At 41.4% G+C, this 23,593-nt stretch overlaps 1 protein-coding gene across 4 annotated transcripts; it reads left to right on the top strand.

Moving 5' to 3' along the window:
• The first annotated feature begins 246 nt into the window (after window positions 1–246).
• LOC113026511 (uncharacterized) lies at window positions 247–23,533 on the top strand. Of its 4 annotated transcripts, none has more exons than XM_080303822.1 (10): window positions 247–442; window positions 646–711; window positions 9,933–10,009; window positions 10,268–10,498; window positions 10,621–10,682; window positions 13,901–13,954; window positions 14,361–14,524; window positions 16,605–16,681; window positions 17,403–17,537; window positions 22,651–23,533. In XM_080303822.1, coding segments are annotated over exons 2-10 (996 nt in total). In that variant the 5' UTR covers window positions 247–442; window positions 646–710; the 3' UTR covers window positions 22,846–23,533. The 4 variants fall into 4 exon arrangements, with proteins under 4 accessions (XP_080159948.1, XP_080159949.1, XP_080159947.1 ...); XM_080303823.1 differs by having other exon boundaries at window positions 259–416; XM_080303821.1 differs by having other exon boundaries at window positions 259–416; window positions 13,898–13,954.
• The last annotated feature ends 60 nt before the right edge of the window (window positions 23,534–23,593 follow it).

Raw genomic sequence — 23,593 nt, 5'->3', positions numbered from 1 at the left:
GGTAGTATCATTTTAAGTAAACACTCTTTAGTCACAAGTTTGGTTTAGTCTTATTTTAGTCAAAAATATAGCTTAAATGATTTTTCTTATTAAACATTGCAGAGAGTTTAAGAATAAAACAAATCAATGACCATTAAAGACGGTTATCATGTAGGACTAGGCTTATTATACTGTATATAACGTAAATTGTATTCTGATTTGTATACTCCGGCGCGCTAGGTGGCGCTATGAGATGGCATGAACGTTGTTATTAAATTTGTTCAAAATAGAAAACAAGAATCAGTGCAGGGTGGTGCTTTGCAGTGTTGCTGGGGTTGTTTTGGTTTTACTTTTGAATAGTTTGGACTTTCGTATAATTTGTATCTATTTATGGGAGCCTTTTTGCGATAGGAGGATTCTATAATGTGGACGTCACGGTGAGAGACATAGAAATCACTACTTGGTGAGTTTCTGAAGACCTCGCCTCATGTGTTAGCTTAGCTAGTTAGCATTGGTAATAACATAGATAAAACAGCTATGTCCTTGATTTAGAGCAGCATAATACAAAAAACTGGCAGAGTCACGTATTTAGTATTTAACAGAAATGGCCTTAGGATGTGGTCTCGCATGGTTTGCTTTCCCCAAATACTTTTTTCTTTCTTACAGGTTCATCATTCGCAACTGAAACATCTTGAGAATACCAGACGGAGAACCAAAAACATTCTTTTGGTAGTAAGTAAATATACTAACTTTTCGGTGCGTTACTGGTACATTATAATACAGATCTGAGCTCATAAGGGAACGTTTTTGGCTCTTCTACTGTGTTCAGTGCCCTGAGCAAGTTCATTTGAGACTGCGATATATTGTTATGCGTTTCTCAATCTCTTAAGTTTCCAAGGATGGATTCATTTGTCTCTGTCTGTGTAGACCCTCATCCGTTTTCTTAAACTCTTATCAAACCCTTGACCAATTCACTGGTGGGTGGAGCCTGTCCCAGCTGACAGAGGATGAGAGGCAGGGGAGACTCTGAACAGGTCACCAGGCATAATAGGAGTAACACAGATTTACAGATAACAAAACACTCTAAGATCCACATTTACTAATCTCCAACTAACTCAACAGATGACTTGACTGTGGCAGGATACCGGTGTAAAGGGGGAGCAGGCAAACTCCACACACAAAAGGCTCGAGCTGAGCTTGGGGTTTTATCCCAGAGTACTTACAGTGCCACCCTGTGTTAACTTACATGCCTTTGTTATTTCCTCTAGTTTGATGAGATGGGATTTTGCCAAACATCAAGTAGTGATTTAAAGCCATCAGATCTCTGGATTTAAGCACTCTAGTCTTTAAAAAAAAAAGACAAGAGAGAAGACAAGAGAGACACTTGTGCATGGCAGCTGCAGGCTTCAGCACAAATTCTCATTATGTGATAAGTCATCCCTTTGGCCATCAAAACCATAAAATCTAATCCATAAGCAATGAACATTTGCATGAATCAGTATAGACTTTAAAGCCTATTTTCACCAATGTTTTGATTAGCAGAAGACTCGCTCTGCCTCCTGAGCTATAACTACCCTAAATGTTTACATGTGTGGTTTTCAGACATATATTGTAGAGTAGAGCAGGGCGATATGGCCAAAAATATTTATCACGATATATATTTGAAAATTTGCGATAACGATATAACCGACGATATAATTGATGCGAGACAAAATACAACTCCACAACATTACTAGCGCAAAAAGACAACCTTCCATTTATTTTCACTTAAACAAGAAGCTGGTTTTTATGTACATTAAAGCTTTATAAAAATGTAACAGTGCAAATGCAAATTCCTTGCTGAAAGTTTAACCAAAAGGCATTTCCAGTAGAAATGGGCTGACATATCCTGAGCATAACCATGTATAATATCCACTGAAGTTAAAAAGAGGTGCTTTGCAACATTAAACTGCAGTGTGCAGTATGTATTTTTCAGACCATAAGGTGCACGGGATTATAAGGCACATTAAGCGAAACAAAGCAGTCAGATAAATCAAACTTTATTAAAGAATCAGAATCAGAATGGGGTTTATTGCCAGATGTTGAGGTTTACAACATTAGGAAATTGCTGCGGTGCTTCAGTGCAAACAGTGTCATAAATAGCTCTTAAATAGACATGAAAAAAATAAATAAAATAAAAGTAAGAATAAGAATTAAAAGTGCTATGTAGAAAGATATGTGCATGAGTGCAGGTGGTGATCAGTGCCAAACATGAAATGATGCAGTGACACAGCGTAGGGTCATGTGTTAGTGGCGGGGACAGTCATGTGGTTATTGTTCATGTGTCCAACAGCAGAGGGGAAGAAACTGTTCTTGTGGCGAGAGGTTCTGGTGCGAATGGACCGGAGCCTCCTGCCTGAGGGGAGCAGGTCAAACAGACTGTGTCCAGGGTGAGAAGGGTCAGCTGAGATCCGGGCTGCACGCCGCAGTGTCCTGGAGGTGTACAGGTCCTGCAGAGATGGGAGTCTGCAGCCAATCACCTTCTCAGCAGAGCGCACAACACGCTGCAGTCTCTGTTTGTCCCTGATAGTGGCTCCAGCGTACCACACGGTGATGGAGGAGGTGAGGATGGACTCGATGATTGCAGTGTAGAACTGCATCATCGTCCGTGTTGGCAGGTTGAATTTCTTCAGCTGCCTCAGGAAGTACATCCTCTGCTGGGCTTTCTTGATGACGGAGGTGATGGTGGGCTCCCACTTCAGGTCCTGGGTGATGGTGGTACCCAGGAAGCGGAATGAGTCCACAGAGGTGATGGGGGTGTCAGTCAGGATGATGGGGGGGAGTGGGGCTGTGTGCTTCCTGAAGTCCACAATAATCTCCACTGTCTTCTGGGCATTCAGCACCAGGTTGTTGTGGCTGCACCAGGTCACCAGACGTTCAACCTCCCTCCTGTAGGCAGACTCATCCCCGTCCGAGATGAGCCCAATAACGGTGGTGTCATCTGCGAACTTGATTAGCTTGACAGACTGGTGGGTGGAGGTGCAGCAGTTGGTGTACAGGGAGAAGAGCAGAGGAGAAAGAACACAGCCCTGAGGGGAGCCGGTGCTGATGGTCCGGGAGTCCGAGACATTCTTTCCCAGCCTCACATGCTGCTTCCTGTCCGTCAGGAAGTCAGTGATCCACCGGCAGATGGGATCAGGCACATTCATCTGGGAAAGCTTGCCTCGGAGATGGTCTGGAAGGATGGTGTTGAAGGCAGAGCTGAAGTCCACAAACAGGATCCTGGCGTAGGTTCCTGGGGAGTCCAGATGCTGCAGGATGAAGTGTAGGGCCATGTTGATGGCGTCGTCTACAGACCTGTTGGCTCTATATGCAAACTGCAGGGGGTCCAGAAGGGGGGCCGTGAGGGTCTTGAGATAGGAGAGAACCAGGCGCTCAAATGACTTCATGACCACAGATGTCAGAGCCACGGGTCTGTAGTCATTTAGTCCAGTGATCCTAGGTTTCTTGGGGACAGGGATTATGGTAGAGGACTTGAAGCAGGCAGGCACATGACATGCCTGCAGTGAGGAGTTAAAAATGCCAGAAAACACTGGGGCCAGCTCGTTTGCACAGTGTCTGAGGGTGGCAGGAGACACACCGTCTGGGCCGGGAGCTTTCCGAGCATTCAGACTCCTAAACTGCTTCCTCACATCTGCTTCATGAATATGAAGAGTTGTGGTGGGAGGAGGTGGTGTGAAATCCTCTTTTGTGTGGGGTGAGGAGGCGGGTGTTGCAGGTGAACAGTTTGAAGGTGGTGATGGCTCTATGGAGGGGGGAGAGGTGGGGGAATGAGTGTCCAAAGTGTCTCTATTGTTGGGGCCGTTGGAGGTGTGAAGGCTGCCTGATGGCTCGTCAAAACGGCAGTAAAAGTCGTTAAGGGTGTTGGCTAAGAGCAAGTCATCAGTGGAGTGGGGGGTTTTAGGCTTGTAGTTGGTGATATTCCTAAAACCTTTCCACACAGAGGCCGAGTCATTCTCTGAGATCTGCTGCTGCATCTTCTCAGAGTGCTGATGTTTAGCAATGTCCACTTCTTTAGTGAACCTGTACTTGGCCTCTCTGTAGCAGTCCCTGTCTCCGCTTCTGAACGCCTTTCTCTTTTCCAGCCACAGCTTTTTGAGTTTAGGAGTAAACCAGGGTTTGTCATTGTTATAACTCACCCTGGTGCGTGATGGCACAATGCTGTCCTCACAGAAGTGGATATAGGAGGTGACAGTGTCCGTAAACTCGTCCAAGCTGTTAGAAGCAGCCTTCATTGTGTCCCAGTCTGTGGTCTCCAAACACGTGCGAAGCTCCTCCACAGCCTCGTTGCTCCACAGTTTTTTGGTCCTCACGACAGGTTTGGAGAGCTTCAGCCTCTGTCTGTACGCGGGGATCAGGTGGATCATCACGTGGTCAGAAAGTCCGAGTGAAGCGCGGGGCACCGCGCGATAGGCCCCGCTGATCGTGCTGTAGCAGTGGTCCAATGTCCTCTCCTCTCTGGTCGGGCATTTAATATACTGCTTGTATTTCGGAAGCTCATGGCTCAGATTGGCTTTGTTAAAGTCCCCAAGAGCAATGATGAGAGAGTCCGGGTATGTCCGCTCCATGTGGAGAATCTGCTCTGCGAGTGCGCACTGAGCTGCTTGCGCATCCGCGTCTGGCGGGATGTAAACAGCGGCCAGGATGAATGAAGCAAACTCCCGCGGAGAATAAAACGGTTTGCAGTGAATAAAAAGGTATTCCAGAGAGGGAGAGCAGTGCTGAGCAATCACTGTTACATCTGTGCACCAGCCACTATTGATGTAGAAGCAGACACCTCCACCTTTGGTTTTACCGGAGAGAGCGGCCTGCCGGTCCGCGCGCAGCAGATGAAAGCCCTCCAGCTTGAGCGCGCAGTCCGGGATGTTCTCACTGAGCCACGACTCCGTAAAACATAAGACACAGGAGGAGGCAAAGTCTCTGTTCATGCTTCTCATCAGGGCCAGTTCGTCTATCTTATTCCCGAGTGAGCGTACATTAGAAAGGAAGATCCCAGGAAGGGCCGTTCGCAGTCCGCGTCTCCTCAAACGCACGAGTACGCCGGCCCGCTTACCTCTCTTTCGACGTCTCACTTTCCTGATCAGAGTCTGCAGTAAATCTGCCGCAGATGCGACAAATATTGGAAATAAATCCACAGGCGTTGTAGTCCTGCAGTTAAGGAGCTCTTCTCTGGTGTAAGAGTATCCAGAGGAGTGCCCAGACACAGAAGAAATGCACAAAATCAAAACAAAAGTAACGCACTGAAGCACCAGGGCATCCATACGCGGCGCCATCTTGGTTTCATTAAACTCATTCTTCTTGCTTCCTCCACTTCTGTACCATTGATTCATTAATGTTGAATTCTCTGGCAGCTGCTCTATTCCCATGTTGTTGCAGTCTATTAATGACTAACCTCATATTGTGGATGGATCATCTCAGTTGTTCTCCTGACTGAAGTTTGGTCCGTTTACAACATCCTGCCATGCGATTGCATTTGTCTCTAACCATGAAGAACCTTCACGTTAACTTTTATAAGTGGAAAAGTGTTAGTGTTCATCCTCCAGCTTCACTGTTTATGTTATGCTAACATAGCTGTGTCGCTAGCGATCACGTAGCACATCATTATATACCAGCTAGCCCAACTTCAGTAACCCTACAAACGTCACTGCTGTTTAGTTTCCTGTCTTCATTTATGTTGGAAGTGATAGCAGAGCTGTACGTTTGAATTTTTTCAGAAATCTCTCAGTCAGAACATGCTATATCATGCTTAGGTAACTAGCGAAACTAGCGAGCTAACTTCCGCTAGCTTCCTGCTAACGTCTAACTCCGTTAAATGTAATAACTTTAGTTTTCATGGATGCCTGGAAGTTAAACTTCATAGTTACACCTGGTAAAGCAGCAATGCTGATCGTTTTATTAAAGATGAAAGAATTTAGACAGTTTTTAACTCTAAGTGATGCTGCAGTGTTGTTTGACCTGAAGCATACGGAGTTTAGGACCCAGATTACTCCCAGATTTAAGAGCATCTTAGTCCGACAAATATGACAATAACAACGGCCGCTTGCATGTTCTGCAAAAAAATGTGCTTTGTCGTGTATCTGACGGACAAACACCAAACCAGTTCCACATCACGGAAGTTGCACCATTTTTACAAACCAATTCTGGTTCATCTGTTTCACTCAACAATCGGCCATGTGCGTATGAAAACAAAGGCACTGCGCATGCGCGTTTTACTCCCATTCTATCGCGATATTTCATTTTCCTATCGTTGCCTAACATTATACCGGTATTACCGTGAACGGTATAATATGGCCCAGCCCTATTGTAGAGTCTGCTTGAAATGATGTCTGTGCCAAGAACATCACTTTTGAGAACTCACAAAACACCATGAAGTGAAGTTTTTGTTCTAGTCTAGTTTTTCTAGCTAGAATAGTTTGAGAGATCATCAGGCATCCATTTCAGTTTTCTTTTTTTTTCTATCAAAAGTCTTTTTATTAGACAAAGGTTTGAATGCAAAGCATACAATAATGCAAAATGCAGAGAAAAAAACAAAACAAAAAACAACAACAAACAGACTCATAAAAAAAAAAATTAAGAGGGGGGGGAATGCACTAGCATCCTCTGCTGCGCCAGCATTAGCACAACTCTCGGCAGTAAGGTTTTTCTCAGTTTGTCTCCTTCCCTTGGACATCCTTCCAATGTCACACACATAAATGACCCGAAAAGTTCGTGTCTAACAGCAAAACGGGGCTCAGAAAGTAAAATTTAAAATTTTAGTTTTCTATATCCTGTTCATATCACACTACCTGATAAGGGTTGTCTACAGGCTGGGTTCCCTGAGTTTAAGAGGAGTAGTGAAAGAATCGTGTGTGTAATCATCAAACCTTTTTTCCCCTGCCTTACATAAAGAGTAGAATATCTCTGATCAGAATCAGAATCAGAAAGGGTTTTATTGCCAAATGTTGAGCGGGTTTACAACATTAGGAAATTGCTGCGGTGCTTCAGTGCAAACATACTGTTATAAATACTGTTATAAATTAAGCTTAAATAGACATGAAAATAAAAATGAGAATAAGAATTAAAAGTGCTAAGTAGATAGATAGATATATACATGATATATACATGAGTGCAGGTGGTGATCAGTGCCAAACATGGAATGATGCAGTGAACACAGCGTAGGGTCATGTGTTAGTGGTGGGAACAGTCATACGGTTACTGTTCATGTGTCACAGCAGAGGGGAAGAAACTGTTCTTGTGGCGAGAGGTTCTGGTGCGAATGGACCGGAGCCTCCTGCCTGAGGGGAGCAGGTCAAACAGACTGTGTCCAGGGTGAGAAGGGTCAGCTGAGATCCGAGCTGCACGCCCCAGTGTCCTGGAGGTGTACAGGTCCTGCAGAGATGGGAGTCTGCAGCCAATCACCTTCTCAGCAGAGCGCACAACACGCTGCAGTCTCTGTTTGTCCCTGATAGTGGCTCCAGCGTACCACACGGTGATGGAGGAGGTGAGGATGGACTCGATGATTGCAGTGTAGAACTGCATCATCGTCCGTGTTGGCAGGTTGAATTTCTTCAGCTGCCTCAGGAAGTACATCCTCTGCTGGGCTTTCTTAATGACGGAGGTGATGGTGGGCTCCCACTTCAGGTCCTGGGTGATGGTGGTACCCAGGAAGTGGAATGAGTCCACAGAGGTGATGGGGGTGTCAGTCAGGATGATGGGGGGGGGGGGGGGGGGGGGGGGTGGAGCTGTGTGCTTCCTGAAGTCCACAATAATCTCCACTGTCTTCTGGGCATTCAGCACCAGGTTGTTGTGGCTGCACCAGGACACCAGACGTTCAACCTCCCTCCTGTAGGCAGACTCATCCCCGTCCGAGATGAGTCCAATAACGGTGGTGTCATCTGCAAACTTGATTAGCTTGACAGACTGGTGGGTGGAGGTGCAGCAGTTAGTATACAGGGAGAAGAGCAGGGGAGAAAGAACACAGCCCTGAGGGGAGCCGGTGCTGATGGTCCGGGAGTCCGAGACATTCTTTCCCAGCCTCACATGCTGCTTCCTGTCCGTCAGGAAGTCAGTGATCCACCGGCAGATGGGATCAGGCACATTCATCTGGGAAAGCTTGCCTCGGAGTAGGGCGGAGTTGCGATTTTTTGCCCCAATATTGCGATTGCGATGCGATATGCGATTATTTTTTAAGGTCTTTGTCTTCTGTATTATTAAACAAAGACAAGCAATACATCATATAGTATGGCCAATACTATATTACATTAATTTTAAACTGTTCTTTCCTGGAAGACAGACCTCTGTTATGATGACATGAGGTGATGCATGAATTGATGACTGACATTTTTATTTAACTTCTTCAATCACAACAGTATATTTGAACATACACAATAGTTTATTTTTAGCTTACAAACATCTGAGCATAAAGTGCTGACAAGGAACCCTGGTGTAAACATTAAAATGAAAGTCAGTACAATGTGCAGATTGCAGAAATATACATAAAAAAAATCAGTGGCTTTACCACACTCAGTTTTTCGACATCTGTGAACTACTAGACAGTCATTCAATTAAAAAATAATATTAAATAAATAAAACTAATAAATAAAAAATGCACACATCTTACTGATCTTTGCAGTCAGTAACATTACACATAAAGTGCAAACATAATAGCAATTGTATAAACACACACACAAACACGCCTTTAAAGTTTAAAGGCGTGAAATTGGACGGTCTAGCCTTCTGAATCAGAAGGCTAGTTCTGATTAGCGTCACCGCTGTCTCGGTGGAGTTTAATAAACTCGGCCGTCTGCTTCTTGCTATCTAAAATATAACCAGACACTGGTGTAAATTCTCGACTGTCTCATACTTCTGTTTAATAAGTTTTCTGTTTGACGTTTAGTCAGCTGTGTGAAAACCAAGGAGGAACCCACCCGGGGGATTAATAAAGTTTTATTTTATCTAATCTAATAACTTTAATCTCAGCCAAACCGATTTACTCACGAACAAACAAAACACTGAAAAAAGCCCAACAATAACATTTTTAGGTTGTCTAAGTGACTTATATATTACGTTTAACCCGAGCAGCAAAACTCCGCGGTGATCTGAAAATGATGTGCCGGGAGTTGTGCCGTTCTCGGCCGCATCAGTAACCCTCGAGCTCCCGGCTAGCTGTCGAGCTGGTGGGTAGCAGACGCCTCTGAAAACGTCGAAGCACTTTTGCAAATATGGGATATCTTGATAAACCGAGCAGATATTTGATGTTTACACAACTACTTTCTCGCCTGAAAATATGTTAAAAGTTTATTTTGTGACCCAGAAAGATTAGTATGAGTAATTTTAAAACTTAGTAGCGGCCGCCATTGCTGGAAACTGGAGTTTGGCTGGGCCGCGCTATGAATTCTGGGATATGGTAGTAATTTGGACAGCCTTCGGCACGTCGCTGTGACGTAATCGGTCTACAAATGCGGCCTCAGGAGGATGCAGCCCATGAATTTGGACATGTCCAGAGTATAATCGCAGCCTTTGCGGTTAGAAAATTGCACTTGATCATGTCGCGATATTATCGCAAATGCGATATATCGTTCAGCCCTACCTCGGAGATGGTCTGGAAGGATGGTGTTGAAGGCAGAGCTGAAGTCCACAAACAGGATCCTGGCGTAGGTTCCTGGGGAGTCCAGATGCTGCAGGATGAAGTGTAGGGCCATGTTGATGGCGTCGTCTACAGACCTGTTGGCTCTGTATGCAAACTGCAGGGGGTCCAGGAGGGGGGCCGTGAGGGCCGTGATGACGAGAGATCATTGATGTATTAAGATCATTCTTTAAAACGGTGTCTTTATTTTGGCTGACTGTAGAGCAATGTTATAATAGTGTCTATATTGATAAACAGCTATTTAATCCCCTTTTTTAAAATGTTTTTTTTTGTTGTTGTTTTTTTGCAGTGGCATATCGACATGGCCGAAAATCATTTATTAGAGAAGCATATGAAGAACACTTCTTACCAGTGGATGGAAGAGAGGTGAGAGAATGTGCTTTTCATGACTAATTCATTTGTATTTAGTGAAAAGAATTTTATTAGTAGGAATCTCTGGTGTTATGATGTTATCATTACTATAGTCTTGTAGACAGAGTATGTATGTGTTGATGAGTATTTGACCACTTTTTAGGAGGTCAGTGTTCTTTCCAAGTCTTTTAGACATGTTTCTCTTATTCTATTTGATGCTGCATTAAGGATAGTATGCTCTGAAATATCAAATGTGTTGTGCTGTTATTTCAGGTGACAGTTCAGCGGGTTGTAAATATTGTCGAAAAGAGGTCCCACATGCCACGGCCGGGAGTGGAATTAGACAGAAGATTTAATGATGATCCATGGTATGGAAGTCCTCGTGATTACCATGATGGAAGAGGCTATTCTGAGGACGGCAGTTATCCAGCGAACAATCAACGAGGCTTTGATGAAAATCTCAACTTGGGCAATTTCCGTAGAAATTCCTCTCCCCACCAAAGTGTACGATAAACTTGATTTGCAAGTGTGGTTCAGAAACCTGAATCTGTGTTGTGTTAAATCTGCATTTGTGGCCTTTCGCCATTAAAGTTACTGAAATTGTGATTTTTTTTTCTTTTTTTCAGGAGGCACCGTATTCTCAGCAGTGTTATAGCAAAGATGATTTGAGGCATCAGTTAAGCTCAAGGTAGTATGTTCATTCTTTTTGTTTTTTTTAAGGTATTCAATTTGTCAACAATTTTTGCTTTTTATATTTCGTCTTCATTACTTTGTGTCAGATCTAAACTCTGATGAATTCTTTGTGTAATCCATTCTATTGACCACTAGATGGTGGCAGAGTTCTGTCTTTTAAAAAGTAAGCTCAATCAAAAGTTTGAACACACCTTCTCATTTCATGGTTTTTCTTTATTTACATGACTGTTTACTTTGGAGATTCTAACTGAAGGGATCAAAACTATGAATGAACACATATGGAATTATGCAGTAAACAAAAAGCATCAAAAAAGTTTCTTGAAAATAGCCACCCTTTGCGTTGATTTCTGCTTTGCACACCCTTGGCATTCTCTCGATGAGCTTCATGAGGCAGTCATCTGAAATGGTTTTCGAAGAGTCTTGAAGGAGTTCCCAGAGACGCTGAGCACTTGTTGGCCCTTTTGCCTTCACTTTGCGGTCCATCTCATCCCAAACCATCTTGATGGGGTTTAGGTCAGGTGACTGTGAAGGCCAGCACATCTGGTGCAATACTCCATCACTTTCCTACTTGGTCAAACAGCCCTACACAGCTTGGAGGTGTGTTTGGGGTCATTGTCCTGTTGAAAAATAAATGATGGCCCAACTAAACGTAAACCGGATGGGATGGCATATTACTGCAGGATCCTGTAGTAGCCGTGCTGGTTCAGTGTACCTTCAGTTTTGAATAAATCCCCATCAGTGTCGTCAGCAAAGTACCCCCACACCATCACACCACCTCTTCCATATTTCATGGTGGAAACCATGCATGTAGAGACCATCCCTTCACCTTTTCTGCGTCGCACAAAGACAAAGTGGGTAGAGCTAAAGATTTCAAATTTGGACTTATAAGATTAAAGCACAGATTTCCCCTGGTCTAATGTCCTTTCTTTGTGTTTCTTGGCCCAAACAAATCTCTCCTGCTTATTGCTTTTCCTTAAAAGTGGTTTCTTAGCAGCTACATCAGCAGACACTCTTTTCTCGTTGGCCACTTCGACATACCACCAGTTTATAGGCCCAAGCCTCACTTTCAAGGAGTCATACCAGGCTACAGAAGGGGACAAAGGCCACTAGTGTCTACTCACTAAGTCAGTCAACCCCACCCTGAGAGGAAAAACAGCTGGACACTCTGTCCACAGTTAAACACCCACCCACCCACACAAACACACACCCATATACACATACATGTCTCTGACACTCTGAGCAGCAGGTCTTATTTAATTTCTGGCCTTATTTTCCTAAAGTTCCTAATATTCCTAAATGAATATTAGATAATTTCAGGTTGTCATTTAATCTTGAATATGTATGATGCAGTAATTCTGTTAGGTGCATATTATTTAAAGCTTGTGAAGGAATGCCTGGCATTAAAAAAGCATTTTGCCAGCTTAAATTGTAAGCTCATATATCACATTTTTAAATTTGCCCCTTCTGTTTTTTTCATGCTGACACTGCTGGATTGCCACGTTAGATTTATCATAATTTGTAAAATGCTGACAGTGACATTGTAGATGAACTTTAAAATGAGGCATTTTGGTAAAATTGTAAAAACCCAGAATGCACAGAGTGGTCATACAGTATGTAGTACAACCTGCCTTCTGTGTAATTCTAAACGAAATCTATAGTTTTTGTTTAATGAAAAAATACTTTAAAATCAAGTGAATATTTTCACAGTTAATTACCAGATTCCCCACTTATATCAGTCTCACCCACTGCACAACAACTAAAGAAGGAATTCTGTACTGTTTAACTGTAAAATTACAAAGACGCCCATTTAATTTGACTTGCTTGTGTAATTACTGAGCCTTTATGTGAACTTTGGATCTGTCAGGTGTTTCTGTGAGTAGAAAAGGAGGGTATTTTAAACAAAGATTGCAATGACTAAAAATTTCAGTATTGATCCTATTTGTGTCACAATGCATAGCCAAGAGTTCTGTCAGTTCCTCAGCAGCACTGGTGTAATATTGCTCCACAATCAGAACTGTGTAAATGAAGTGTTTAGTTTAGAGAAAGTTTATGCTTCTGGTTGTTCTGCCAAGGTACAGCTCATTTTTTTGAGTCATTTCATCATTACCAAAGAGCTGGAAGTCAGATTCGTTTTATGTAAAGGTTACTAACGAGGCCAAGCTGACAAATGTAAAATTACTCTTACAATCCCAGCACAAGATATAAACTCTAGGTACTCTTTGCTCCGTAAGACCGAGCAGGACTCATGTAGACGGGGAATAAAGACACAGCTCAGGCACTAATTAGTCGCTCTCTAAATTAAAAGTTGCCTGCGTGGATAAATATACAAATTACTATTATTACTTACTGGAAATTATACATTTAACTCTTGACTATAAGAATGAAGAGCACTCATGTGCAGACATGAACCTTTGAATGTATGTCATTTGTCTGTGAACGCATGTCTGATAAACGCTTTACTCTCTTTTGTTGTTTTCTGACTTCTAAATAAGATACACAAGCTTTTTTCTACCTTTAATGTTTGTTTTGGACGGCATAAAATGACAGTGTTTGGCAAATGGCATGCTAAGTCTGCTACTTCAAACAGGCCATGAGTCGTAAAAGTTTGAGCCCTTGTTAGACCTGCTTTTTGTTTGAGATGAGGATTGGGTTCAAGCAGAGGTCGTGACAGCCAGGTGCCTTTAAATTGTTCTGGAGGTTATTTGAACACAAGCTTTGAGTTTGGAGAATTGTGAAGTCGATGTGTAAGGAACTATGGTGATTTAATTATGCTGGGGCTATCAAATGTTGCAAAAATGCTCCGAAATTGTATTTAATGGTAAATAAAGAACAGATTTAGTGTCAGTGCGTTCTTACCGTAGCTACAGGCTGCATGAAATTGAGGACAGATCATAGTGAGGGAAGACCATAATCAGTCCATTTTCCAGCCAACAGTTGCTTTTGCCAAAGTGGAAGATTGCCTTAGTTCCAGAAATTTATCAGTACCCCACGGAGTCTTTCAAGTCTTTTTCATTAGTTTTCCTGCTTCCATCACCAATCTGACGGAGTCACTGATGCATAACCTGCACATTTGTTTTTAATACCAGCAATCGTAACTAAAACAGCATTTTGAACTCAACTTTCATAGATTACGTTAAATGTGCTTCTAACTAAACTGCTTCATTTGCTAGTGCTTAAATCTGCCTTTTTTCCTGTTGTGTTCTGTCTTAGAAGGAGTGGTCGAGGACACCCTTTTCGCAACAGAGGTCGGGGAGGCCCTACTCAAAGGTCAGTGCGCGACAGAAAAGCCAAGTCAGTGCCCTCACGTGCATTTCTGGGTGTTGACATCCTCTTAACTGTTTGCAAACAAAGCTTGAATTTGGAATATGAATTACGATCCAGTCTTGATGCATGTTCAGTTATTCAGATAAGGAAACCACAGAAAGTCGATTCTGTTCATCTGGATGTAACATTGTCAGTGGGAAAAACATTTTGTCACTCTTCCAAGTGGCTTCTTTTTTGTTATCCAAGTGCTACTTCCAGATGAACACAATCTGGGATATCTTTGTGGGATACATTACAATCAGTTATATAAAGAGAAATCCAGTTTGCCTTTTGTGTAATCCTTTTCTATGCATACAGTAAGCAGTTTGTTTGGTCACCAGTATTTATGGCATTAGTTTGCTCTCCATAGAAAGGACCATGATGAGTACAGGAACCCTCAGCCTACAGTTATTGTGCGAGATCGCTCTCCTGGAAGAAGGGAAGGCCAGCCGCCTCTTCGTTCCGGATCAAACATCAAAAACTTCTCACCTGATGGGGACAAAAGCTACACGTATCAGCAGGGACAGCAAAAGCGTAAGTGTAAAATCCTCTGAGGATGCCAAATAGCTCATTTTAATGATTTTGATAATGCCCGCATACCGATTCACAGCGGGATTAGCTAAAAGATGCCAAAGGAAGTGTGTGTAGAGAGAACTGGTCACCAAGGGTCAGTCTATGAAAACAATACCTTGATATTCACATGGATGATCACCGGTTGTTCAACGTCACATTTGCATTTGAACTCTTTCTCATAGTCCACTTTATGTGTATAGTCCAACATCAATTCTTCTCCTCGACCTATAAGTTGAACTTGCTCGTGTGACCCGGTGTGGCAGCAGATAGTAGGACATCTAATAACAAAGCACATTCTTTGATTTTGCATGAGAAAAACCTAAAAGCCCATTGATAGGTTGAGAGTTGTGAAGTTGCCTTACCTAATACAGCACTTTTTGTGCAACTGTTATATCCTTTGAAGTGAAACTAGAAATCACTCCCAATTTTACAAAGATAATTAAAATGTCTAAACAAATTAAGCCGCTTCAGGTGAAACATCTGTTTTTCAGAGGTGGTGTGTAATGTGTGGGGTCAGGGTGTGCTGAAAAATGTTAGGGTGGTAATTAGGCTAACACCAAACACACTTTCAGAGGCTGGGAAAAGGGTACCCTTAGCTTGGGGTGGTTTGGCTTTGGCTCTACCCTGACCTCTTTTTTTAGTCAGAATGTATTAAATACACTAGCTTAAAACTGTCTTCAGAATCACACTGGGTGTGTCATTTTACTCAGTTTCACTTTTGTGACTTTTATAGGCTTCAGAAATATCATTTTCAGTGCTGAGCCAGTGAAATTTATGAATGTTTTAAAGAGATCTGACACAAGCAGAGTTATTAATTTAAAGCAAGAAGTGTGGACAATAATTTCTCCACTTCTTTGATTTCTGAGAGGCTTAAATGTATTTATGTGTTAAAAGCTGAGCTTCATGTTCTACAGCCCTTTGAAAATGTAATAAAACAGTGAGAAAACAGATGCACCTCCCTGCTCCACTACCATCTGGGATGTTAATTAGAGCAGCACAGCAAAGTACTCAAAAAGTGTGTTTGATTATAGGGCACACTGGGCTTTGTCATGAACACAAAAGGTTTAGTTCAAGTACATTTTTACAGTCAATTGTTGTCAGGTACATATAACAAATTTTCTCACATTCTGAAATTAGCAATACAAGTACACTTACTTTATGTAGCATTTGGCTGTGAGTCTAAAAATGAGAACTATTCTGCATTAAACTACTTCCATTACATGAATGTTTGTGCTGTTTATATGAGCAGTTATAACATTAAACTGCATATGGATTATGGCAGACTGGCGCTCATGTAAGAGTGTGTAATAGCCCACAATAGCTTTAGGCTGTTATAACTAGCTCTGCACTTAACATGGTTCATTATTATTATAAGTGCTTGACTTTCACACTGTAGTTTTTCTGTTTGCTCTGAGCAACATTATCGCAGTATCTAACCTTTTTGCGGCGAAAGTTGGTGCCATCTGGAGACTCCATAGTCCCACAGCAAAACACCAATTAGCTTTCATCTCAGATCAATTAAATCAAAATGAGAAATATCCTTCATTAAAATAAACAGCTAGCTTCTATTTGTTTTTTTGTTTGTTTTTTTTCTAGACACACTGGAGCCAAAGACGGCAATATTTCAGTTTAGGCACAGCTGAACTCCATGACCACTATTGTGTAGGAGGCTCCAACAAGGGAGTATTAAAAAAACTGTGACTTATACTTTTCAGCTGCTTCATAAGGCTGTGGTAAATTGTTCACTGTGATAAGTGAGGTACTGTCTCATGTCTCACTGTAAAAACAAATTTTCCTCCAGGATATCTTTTAAAAATATTTTGTGGTGTTTTACCATTATTGGGCATTATAGTAGGGAGAGTTTGGTGTCTGTAGAAAAAGAAGACTAAACAACAACAAAAACCAGATTTTAAATCATGTATTTATGGGTACTAACATGTATTTTTTGGGTCCCTCGGTGTAACATTAGTCAGATGTATGATAGTTATCTCAGGATGCTTATCTGCTTATTTTCTTACTCTAATTTTACTTTTCTCTGCAGATAAACCCAATCTGGTGACAAGCCACACTCCCAGCAGCTCTGTGGAAGGGTCCCCTCACAGTTCAGCCTCTTCAAAGGTAAAAGAAACATTTTTGAGAAGATTCAAATAGTTGTGCTCTTAAACTGAATGCACTGACAAATGTGGTAACAGCTGGAAAAAGTGCAGGTAACGCAAGCTATGAGAAGATGTTACAGAATATCACTTGTACTATTGCATTGCAAATACAGAAGAGGAAAATATTTGCATTCGGGGCTGTAATCCTTCACAATTTATATCCATTACGATCTACATATTCTTTTGGTTTATCTTGGACATTGAGCCAAATAAAAGTTCTGTGAATGCGTTAATGAAACCTATCAATCTTAAGGATGCATTACTCAGATAAGGAGGATAAAGAATATATAAATGATGATTTTAGTAATAGATTTCAATTCAGTTAACAGAAAACTCAAAAAGTGTGCATCTGGATTATTATGGGTGAAACATATTGTGCAAAAATCTGGCAGCTCCATCAGCATGTTACTGTAAAAATAATAAGCAAAATTTGCTCTTTGGTTCACGGACATTAAGGTTGGGTTTCCTTTAGGTTATCTCTGTAATCAGAGCGATATACCCTGTCTGGTAACCTCATTTCTGTTTACTGTTGACATGTGGCATGCATAATTAGACACACACGAAAACAAGAACTCAACACCTGTAAGAGAGCAAAGTTGTCTCCATTTGAAAGACTTTGAAATCAGAGCCAGTTTCTAAACGCGGTGCCCTCGGCTCTAACCCCTTAACCTTTGGCCCGCCAGGAAAAAACTTCAGCATCTGCAGCGGAGTCGGAAGAGGCGGCGGCTGCCAGCATGGAGCCAAAGCTGACACCAGAGCAGGACATCAAGGCTCGCCGGTTGGAGGCCATTAAGGCGAAGGCTCTGGAAATTGAGACGGTAGTAATTTCCTCCATGAAACTGTCTACCTTCTGTGAATTCACTTTACTTTATATGTTGCTTTGGATAATGTAACTAAGGGTAACCACAACTACCTATATGGCTCTTTGCTCAGGCTGACCCTTCATTATTCATTCATCATATCACTGGGTCTTTAATACGACATCAACTAAAATCTTTTTGACCTTAAAAGGGTGAGATTATATTTCTGAGATTTTACAGGAAATAGAGAAATTAGCTTAATTGCGTATTGTTTCAGGGTACTGAACCGCCTGTTGGCCAGTGAAACCTTCAGACTCGCCTCACTGTAACTCGTTTCTCTCACTTTTTTTAAAGCCAACTCATGACTGACTTATACACCACTCAGATCAGCCAGTTACAGAGGACATAGGCACAGGTTCAGGAAAGAAACTAAGCTGATGTCTTAAGTTATTAAATACCAAACGTATTGAACCACTTTTTTTAGCTGGGACGTGCTAATAGGTTCATCTCAATGTGTGGTGGCCTGTTGCTGTACATGTTTGAGTGACTTTATGCTTGACTTTATGTATCACTGTAAGTCATGGAGCAATAAGTACAAGCTATGCCTCGGATTGTTGTAGCTTATATGTGAGAATCATATTTTTCTTGTAGAAAAAGAGGATGAGTAAGCAGAAAAATGCTTAGCACCTCAGTTTGCGATGCCTCTCGCGGCCTGCTATTTGGAGTTGCACTTTTTCCATCCCCTTCATCACTTTACACTACAGTACTACTTATCTATTCCAGTTAAAGCAGTGCAGGAATTGCCCTGCAGGATGCAGGCGGCCCACACACAGTGTGGTACATCTCTTGGCATTAGCACACACATGCTTACCCTGCCATTTAAAGACGTGGTGAGAGGCAGCAACCTCAACTGCGCCTTTACTGTAACATCTGCCACAGGCGCAGTCAAAACCACATAGTGCTCGGTCACTCTGAAGGAATGCCGAAATGAGCCGATCAGGTAGCAAGCAGAGACGGGCCACTGAGTCAATACACTGGTTAAAAAAATGTGTTCTTTTTATAAAAATGTTTGTCGTTTCAAAATGAGCTTTTTTTCCTACAAGTTTTAATCATTTGTGGACATCCCTGCATGAGGCTCATTCAGTCACAGACAGATTTAATGCAGTGACTCATTGCATCCCATAACATACTGTCTGAAGCCATCATAGGGAGGCGATGGCCTGGGAGGTAGAGTGGGTAATGTGCTTCTCAGAAGGTTGGTGGTTCGAACCCTGGATTCTCCAACCTGCATGTCGAAGTATCCTTGAGCAAAATACTGGACACCAAGTTGCATCCATCAGAGTCTGAGTGTGTGAACATTAAGTTAAAAGTGCATAACTCCTTCTCTTTTTTTTCTGTTGCAACGGATGGGCAGAGGATCAGTTTATTATTCTTTAAAGTGACCACAGAACAAGTCTGAACATGTAAAATAACAACAACAGAGTAGAAACTTAGAAAACATCCATATTTCAATATCACACCAAAGCTAAGTGCCTGGGAGTGATTTTCCCTAGAAGTACATTCATCATCTCAATCAGCCCAAATGAAACATATCCATTTCAACTATTAGCCCCTCCATTGAGAGGTCCGGTTTGCAGCTTGAGTGATTAAAATGGCTCTTTTAATTTCCCCTAATGTGTACCAGCCCTCAAGTCATTACCCTACTTCCCTTATTATGCAGGACCCCTGCCTGCATCAGTGCTCATTTGAACAGAGCCTCACTAAACATCCATGTGAGAGCCGTATGTATAATTTCACTCAAAGCCTTTACTTCCCAGCCCCCACACACTATTCCACTGCACACTCCTGTTTGTATGTTCACAATCTGGACCTCCACAAACATCCGATTTGGGCAGAAGCCTGCTTTTTAAGGCTCCTCCTTAAGGCCCCTAGTGTTGCCATTTCTCCTGGGGCTCCGGTCCGTCCTGTGTGGGCCCGTAGTATCAGGCTTAAAAATCAGCCCATAGCGCCCACTCCAGAGAAGGAACTTAGGCAGAACCTCACCGCAACCTTTACTCACAACATTAAGAGCATGCTGAGGTCAGAAACACACTTCCTATTAGTTCATGCGAAATAGAAACATTTCTTATAGAAATAATAGTCTCCCCACAGTTGTTCAGTATGTTGTACATATACATCGGTTGTTAATCCTTCAGAAAAATGAAGCAAATGAAGCATTCTCAAGTCTGTTTTGATTCTTTCAAGCATGAAAACAGTGTCTGTGGGATATAATGAAGTGAAAATGTAATTACTGCCACGAAAGGCTGTAACTTGGGAAGAGCTCAGACATGGCTTTGTTTTGAAAGATGGCAAACAAAATCAATCCGAAGGCGATTAAAGGGGTGGGATTGGTGCGTTGGGCATTATACCACATGTTTGTGTCTCACTTAGCCCATGTTTCCTCTCACATTTGGACCAGGCTTTTTTTCTAAATGATTTTTACTTTGTGCAAATGTTCAAGGAGGACAGATCTTTTCTTAGGAGATAAATTTGTTAGTAGAAAATAGTTGCAACTGTTAGAAGGACAAATGGTTTTGTAGGTCGACAGAGAAAAGGGGCCCACGCGTTGCTGTATGAAGCTGACCCTCAGCTTAGTGGCCACACGTGTCGTGAGTCGCTCACTTCCTTGTGGTCGGGTTGAAGTCTATCATTATGTGGGGTTGCAAATTTCATATGACATGATCTGCAGACATTAAGACATCCGCCGCAGTCCAAACATCTCCCACAGTCTGGGATATTTCTGTCAGATTCATTCTAAACAGCCTTCCCTTTGTGTGTATGTGTACAATGCATATTGAAATACAGTGATAATAACCTATATTGCATCAACATTCATTCATAATAGTTATTTACTCACCTAATATTTGATTAATTTTTCCTTTAACCTTGTTTCAAATGGTCTAAAGCGAAGAAGGTGTGTTAAAGATGCGAGAATGAACAAATAAGCGAGAATTAGGCATCTGAACATGCTGTGGCTGGTTCAGCTGTGAAGTGAGAGAGGAATGATATAAAAAGGATAACTAAAGAGGCTGTAGGCAGTTTTTTTAACTTAATTGTAATTATCAAGAACAGCATACAATGAAGACCGTTCATTTTCACTCTCCAAGTTTTGTGTGTAATTTTCACATAACGTTTTAACCAGACCCAGCGCCTGGGATTTTTTCCCCTCTCTAACAGGTTCGCTCAGTAGCCTCTTTTGCTTGAAAACACAGTAAATGGCTCCCATGTGGTGATCTGTTTCCATCCATATTGTTCAGGAGTGAATGTTATTCTTGTTTCTTTGACCTTTTCCGCGTGTTTAAAGCCCCACCTGGCTCAACTCCCTCTCAGATTTTGACTGTGGTAAATTTATATTTTTTAAATATTCTAGATTTACAATAATGACAGTTAAACGATTTAGCAAATTACATATTGGAGACACATAACTTTTATTAAGTTCTCAGCGGGTAAGGTTAGGTTATGGCAGTAAATTTCTAAATGCTTCAGACTGATGGATACACAATTTTGAGTTAGCCTGACATTACATGATATGTATCTAGGCAAAGAAACAGCAGCTGTGGTTTTTAATTTCCCCAGCACTGACAGAACCCTGGAATATAGTGTTTAACCGGTTAACCTCACTTTCTGTTTAAGCACGGACACTGATTTAAGTTGACAGGCAGCATTTTTTCTTTTCAAAGTTAGCAAAGCTGATGGTGTGTGTTTTATTGTATTTTAACAGACTGATAATAGTAGATGAGATACAGTTGGCTAATTTTAGTTCAGCAACTAATGCCTGCACACCCCACAGTCCTAAAATGGCTTTGTGGTCTGAACATGACACAGATAAGTAGTACTTCTAACATAAGGATGCTGAGACTGTTTAATTAAGTCATTACTTTAAAGAGGTCACGTCTCCAGACATGTGCAAAACTGAGCAAGGACTGTCTTCTGTTTGATCAAGTTGTTATCAATAGTTGAGATAACCAAAAAAATTGAAAACGAGCTGGAAATGATATAATTTTTTTTTTTTTTTTTTTGCACTGGCTGTATTTTGATATATATTTGCTGCTTGATCACCTGCAGAGTGGCTGTTTCAAGTTCTCCAGTGACCGTGATTGTAGATGTGATTGCGGCTGAACTCTGGAAGACTCTGATGTCCCATAGTCCTCCTTAACAGGCTGGTGTAGCCCTAAACCTCTGTGCAGAGTCAGTGAAGGGCCTTGCATTTTGCCATTTTCCCTCAGGTGATAAAGATGTTGTCAGCGTGCACCTGGGACTCCAATAAAGAACTTAATAGCTTTTGGGTTGGCAGTAAAATCTCTATGGGACATGAGAGCTTGTTGCAATGTGGTGTGAAAGAATGCTGCTGCTTAGTTCTCATTGATTTCATTGTGTAACTACACATCCAAACGACATCCTTTGCTTTTCTTGTAATTTGAAAAAAAAAAAAGATCCGTTGCTTTTAAAGCCAAAAGACTCAAGATTTTATTTTGAAGAGGCAACGAGAAAAAAAAGAATCAAAGACTATAATATTCTTTTTTTTACTACTCACCACAGCAAAAAACTGTCTCAATCTCATTCTATTGCTAGCATCCTCTTCTGTCACATCAACCCTTCCACATGTCCTCCTTCATTACATCTATAAACCTTCCTCTTTTCCTCCTTCTTGGCAACTCCATATTCAACATCCTTTGCACAATATATCCACTATGCCTCCTCCTCACTTGCTCAAACCAGACTTGTGCCTCTATTTTGTCTCCAAGCTGCTCGACCTGAGCTGTCCCTCTGATATTTCTAATCCTGTCCATCCTGGTCTCTCTCAGTATAAACCTGAGCATCTTCAACTCTACCACCTCAGCTCAGCTTCCTTCTTAGTGCCACTGTTTCAGATCAGAACAGGATTCACTTCTGCCTTTTAGACTTTCTTTTCATTCTTGCAGCTATCCTTCTCACAAATCAGCCCTTTAAGATAAGGGCACAGTTATAACATTCAAATAGAACAATTTATTATGTCTTTATAATGTGGCTTTGATTTTGTTTTGTTTTTTATTCGTTGTGTTATGATATTGCATACATAATGACATTCTTGATGTGATTGTTTTGTTTACAGCATTACAGACAGGACTGTGAGACGTTTCGCACGGTGGTGAATATGCTGGTGGAAAAAGAGCCCAGCTTGGATAAAATGCTGCAAGCGCCACTAGACAAAAACCTGCTGGAGATCAAACAGCGTTGCCTAGATGCTCTTAGGAACTTTGTGAAGGAGCTGGATGAAGTAATAGAGCAGCCGGACACCAAAGCGTAAGCCGCACATCACTAAAACAAAGAGGAGATAGAATAGAGTTTCAACACTTTCCATTTGAAAAAAGTGGAAAAATGTTCCATGTGCAAAGTTTATCTAAAGTGTTTAACTATTTTATATTTTTACTGTGTTCTTCAAAGAACAGTACTGGCAATTTATCTACACAAAACACTCATGTACAGTATTATGTGCAAACAGGATCATTGTGATAGAAATGTTTAAAACTAGACTGAATGACTGAAATGCCTATTGCATTTTGGGTCAAAATCAAGTTTGTGAACTGACATATAACTTAGTGCTTTTTTTTTTTTTTTACCATGAATTGTGTTGTCAGAAACATAAAATGTTATTGCATTTATAATTGATGTAAAGCTAAACATGTCATCATTTACACCAGCTGGAAGCTTGGTTAACATTACTGCTAAAATCTTCTGATAAGGAAATTTAAAAAAAATAAGAAATCATGAAATGTAGCACATAGAATGATTTTTACCTTTAGGGCAGCTAAGACCAACACAAAAACAAGCATTATCCACCAGTTATCAAAGGGTCCAAGTTCATGATGTGTTTTACTGGTGCAGGAGAGTGCATTTTTTAGGATATGCATTTATTTTCTTTTTTTCTGCTTGTGAATATCTTTTTGCTTTGCAGTTAAAACTTTTGCAAATAAAATGTGAGACCTGTAAATAAATGATGTCTCGTATTTCCTTGTTTACATCAATTACAGTACATCAATTAAATGTGTTTTCAG

This window comes from Astatotilapia calliptera, chromosome 7, assembly GCF_964374335.1.
Source record: "Astatotilapia calliptera chromosome 7, fAstCal68.1, whole genome shotgun sequence".
NCBI classification, from domain to species: domain Eukaryota; kingdom Metazoa; phylum Chordata; class Actinopteri; order Cichliformes; family Cichlidae; genus Astatotilapia; species Astatotilapia calliptera.
This window is presented reverse-complemented; position numbering and strand designations above follow the sequence as displayed.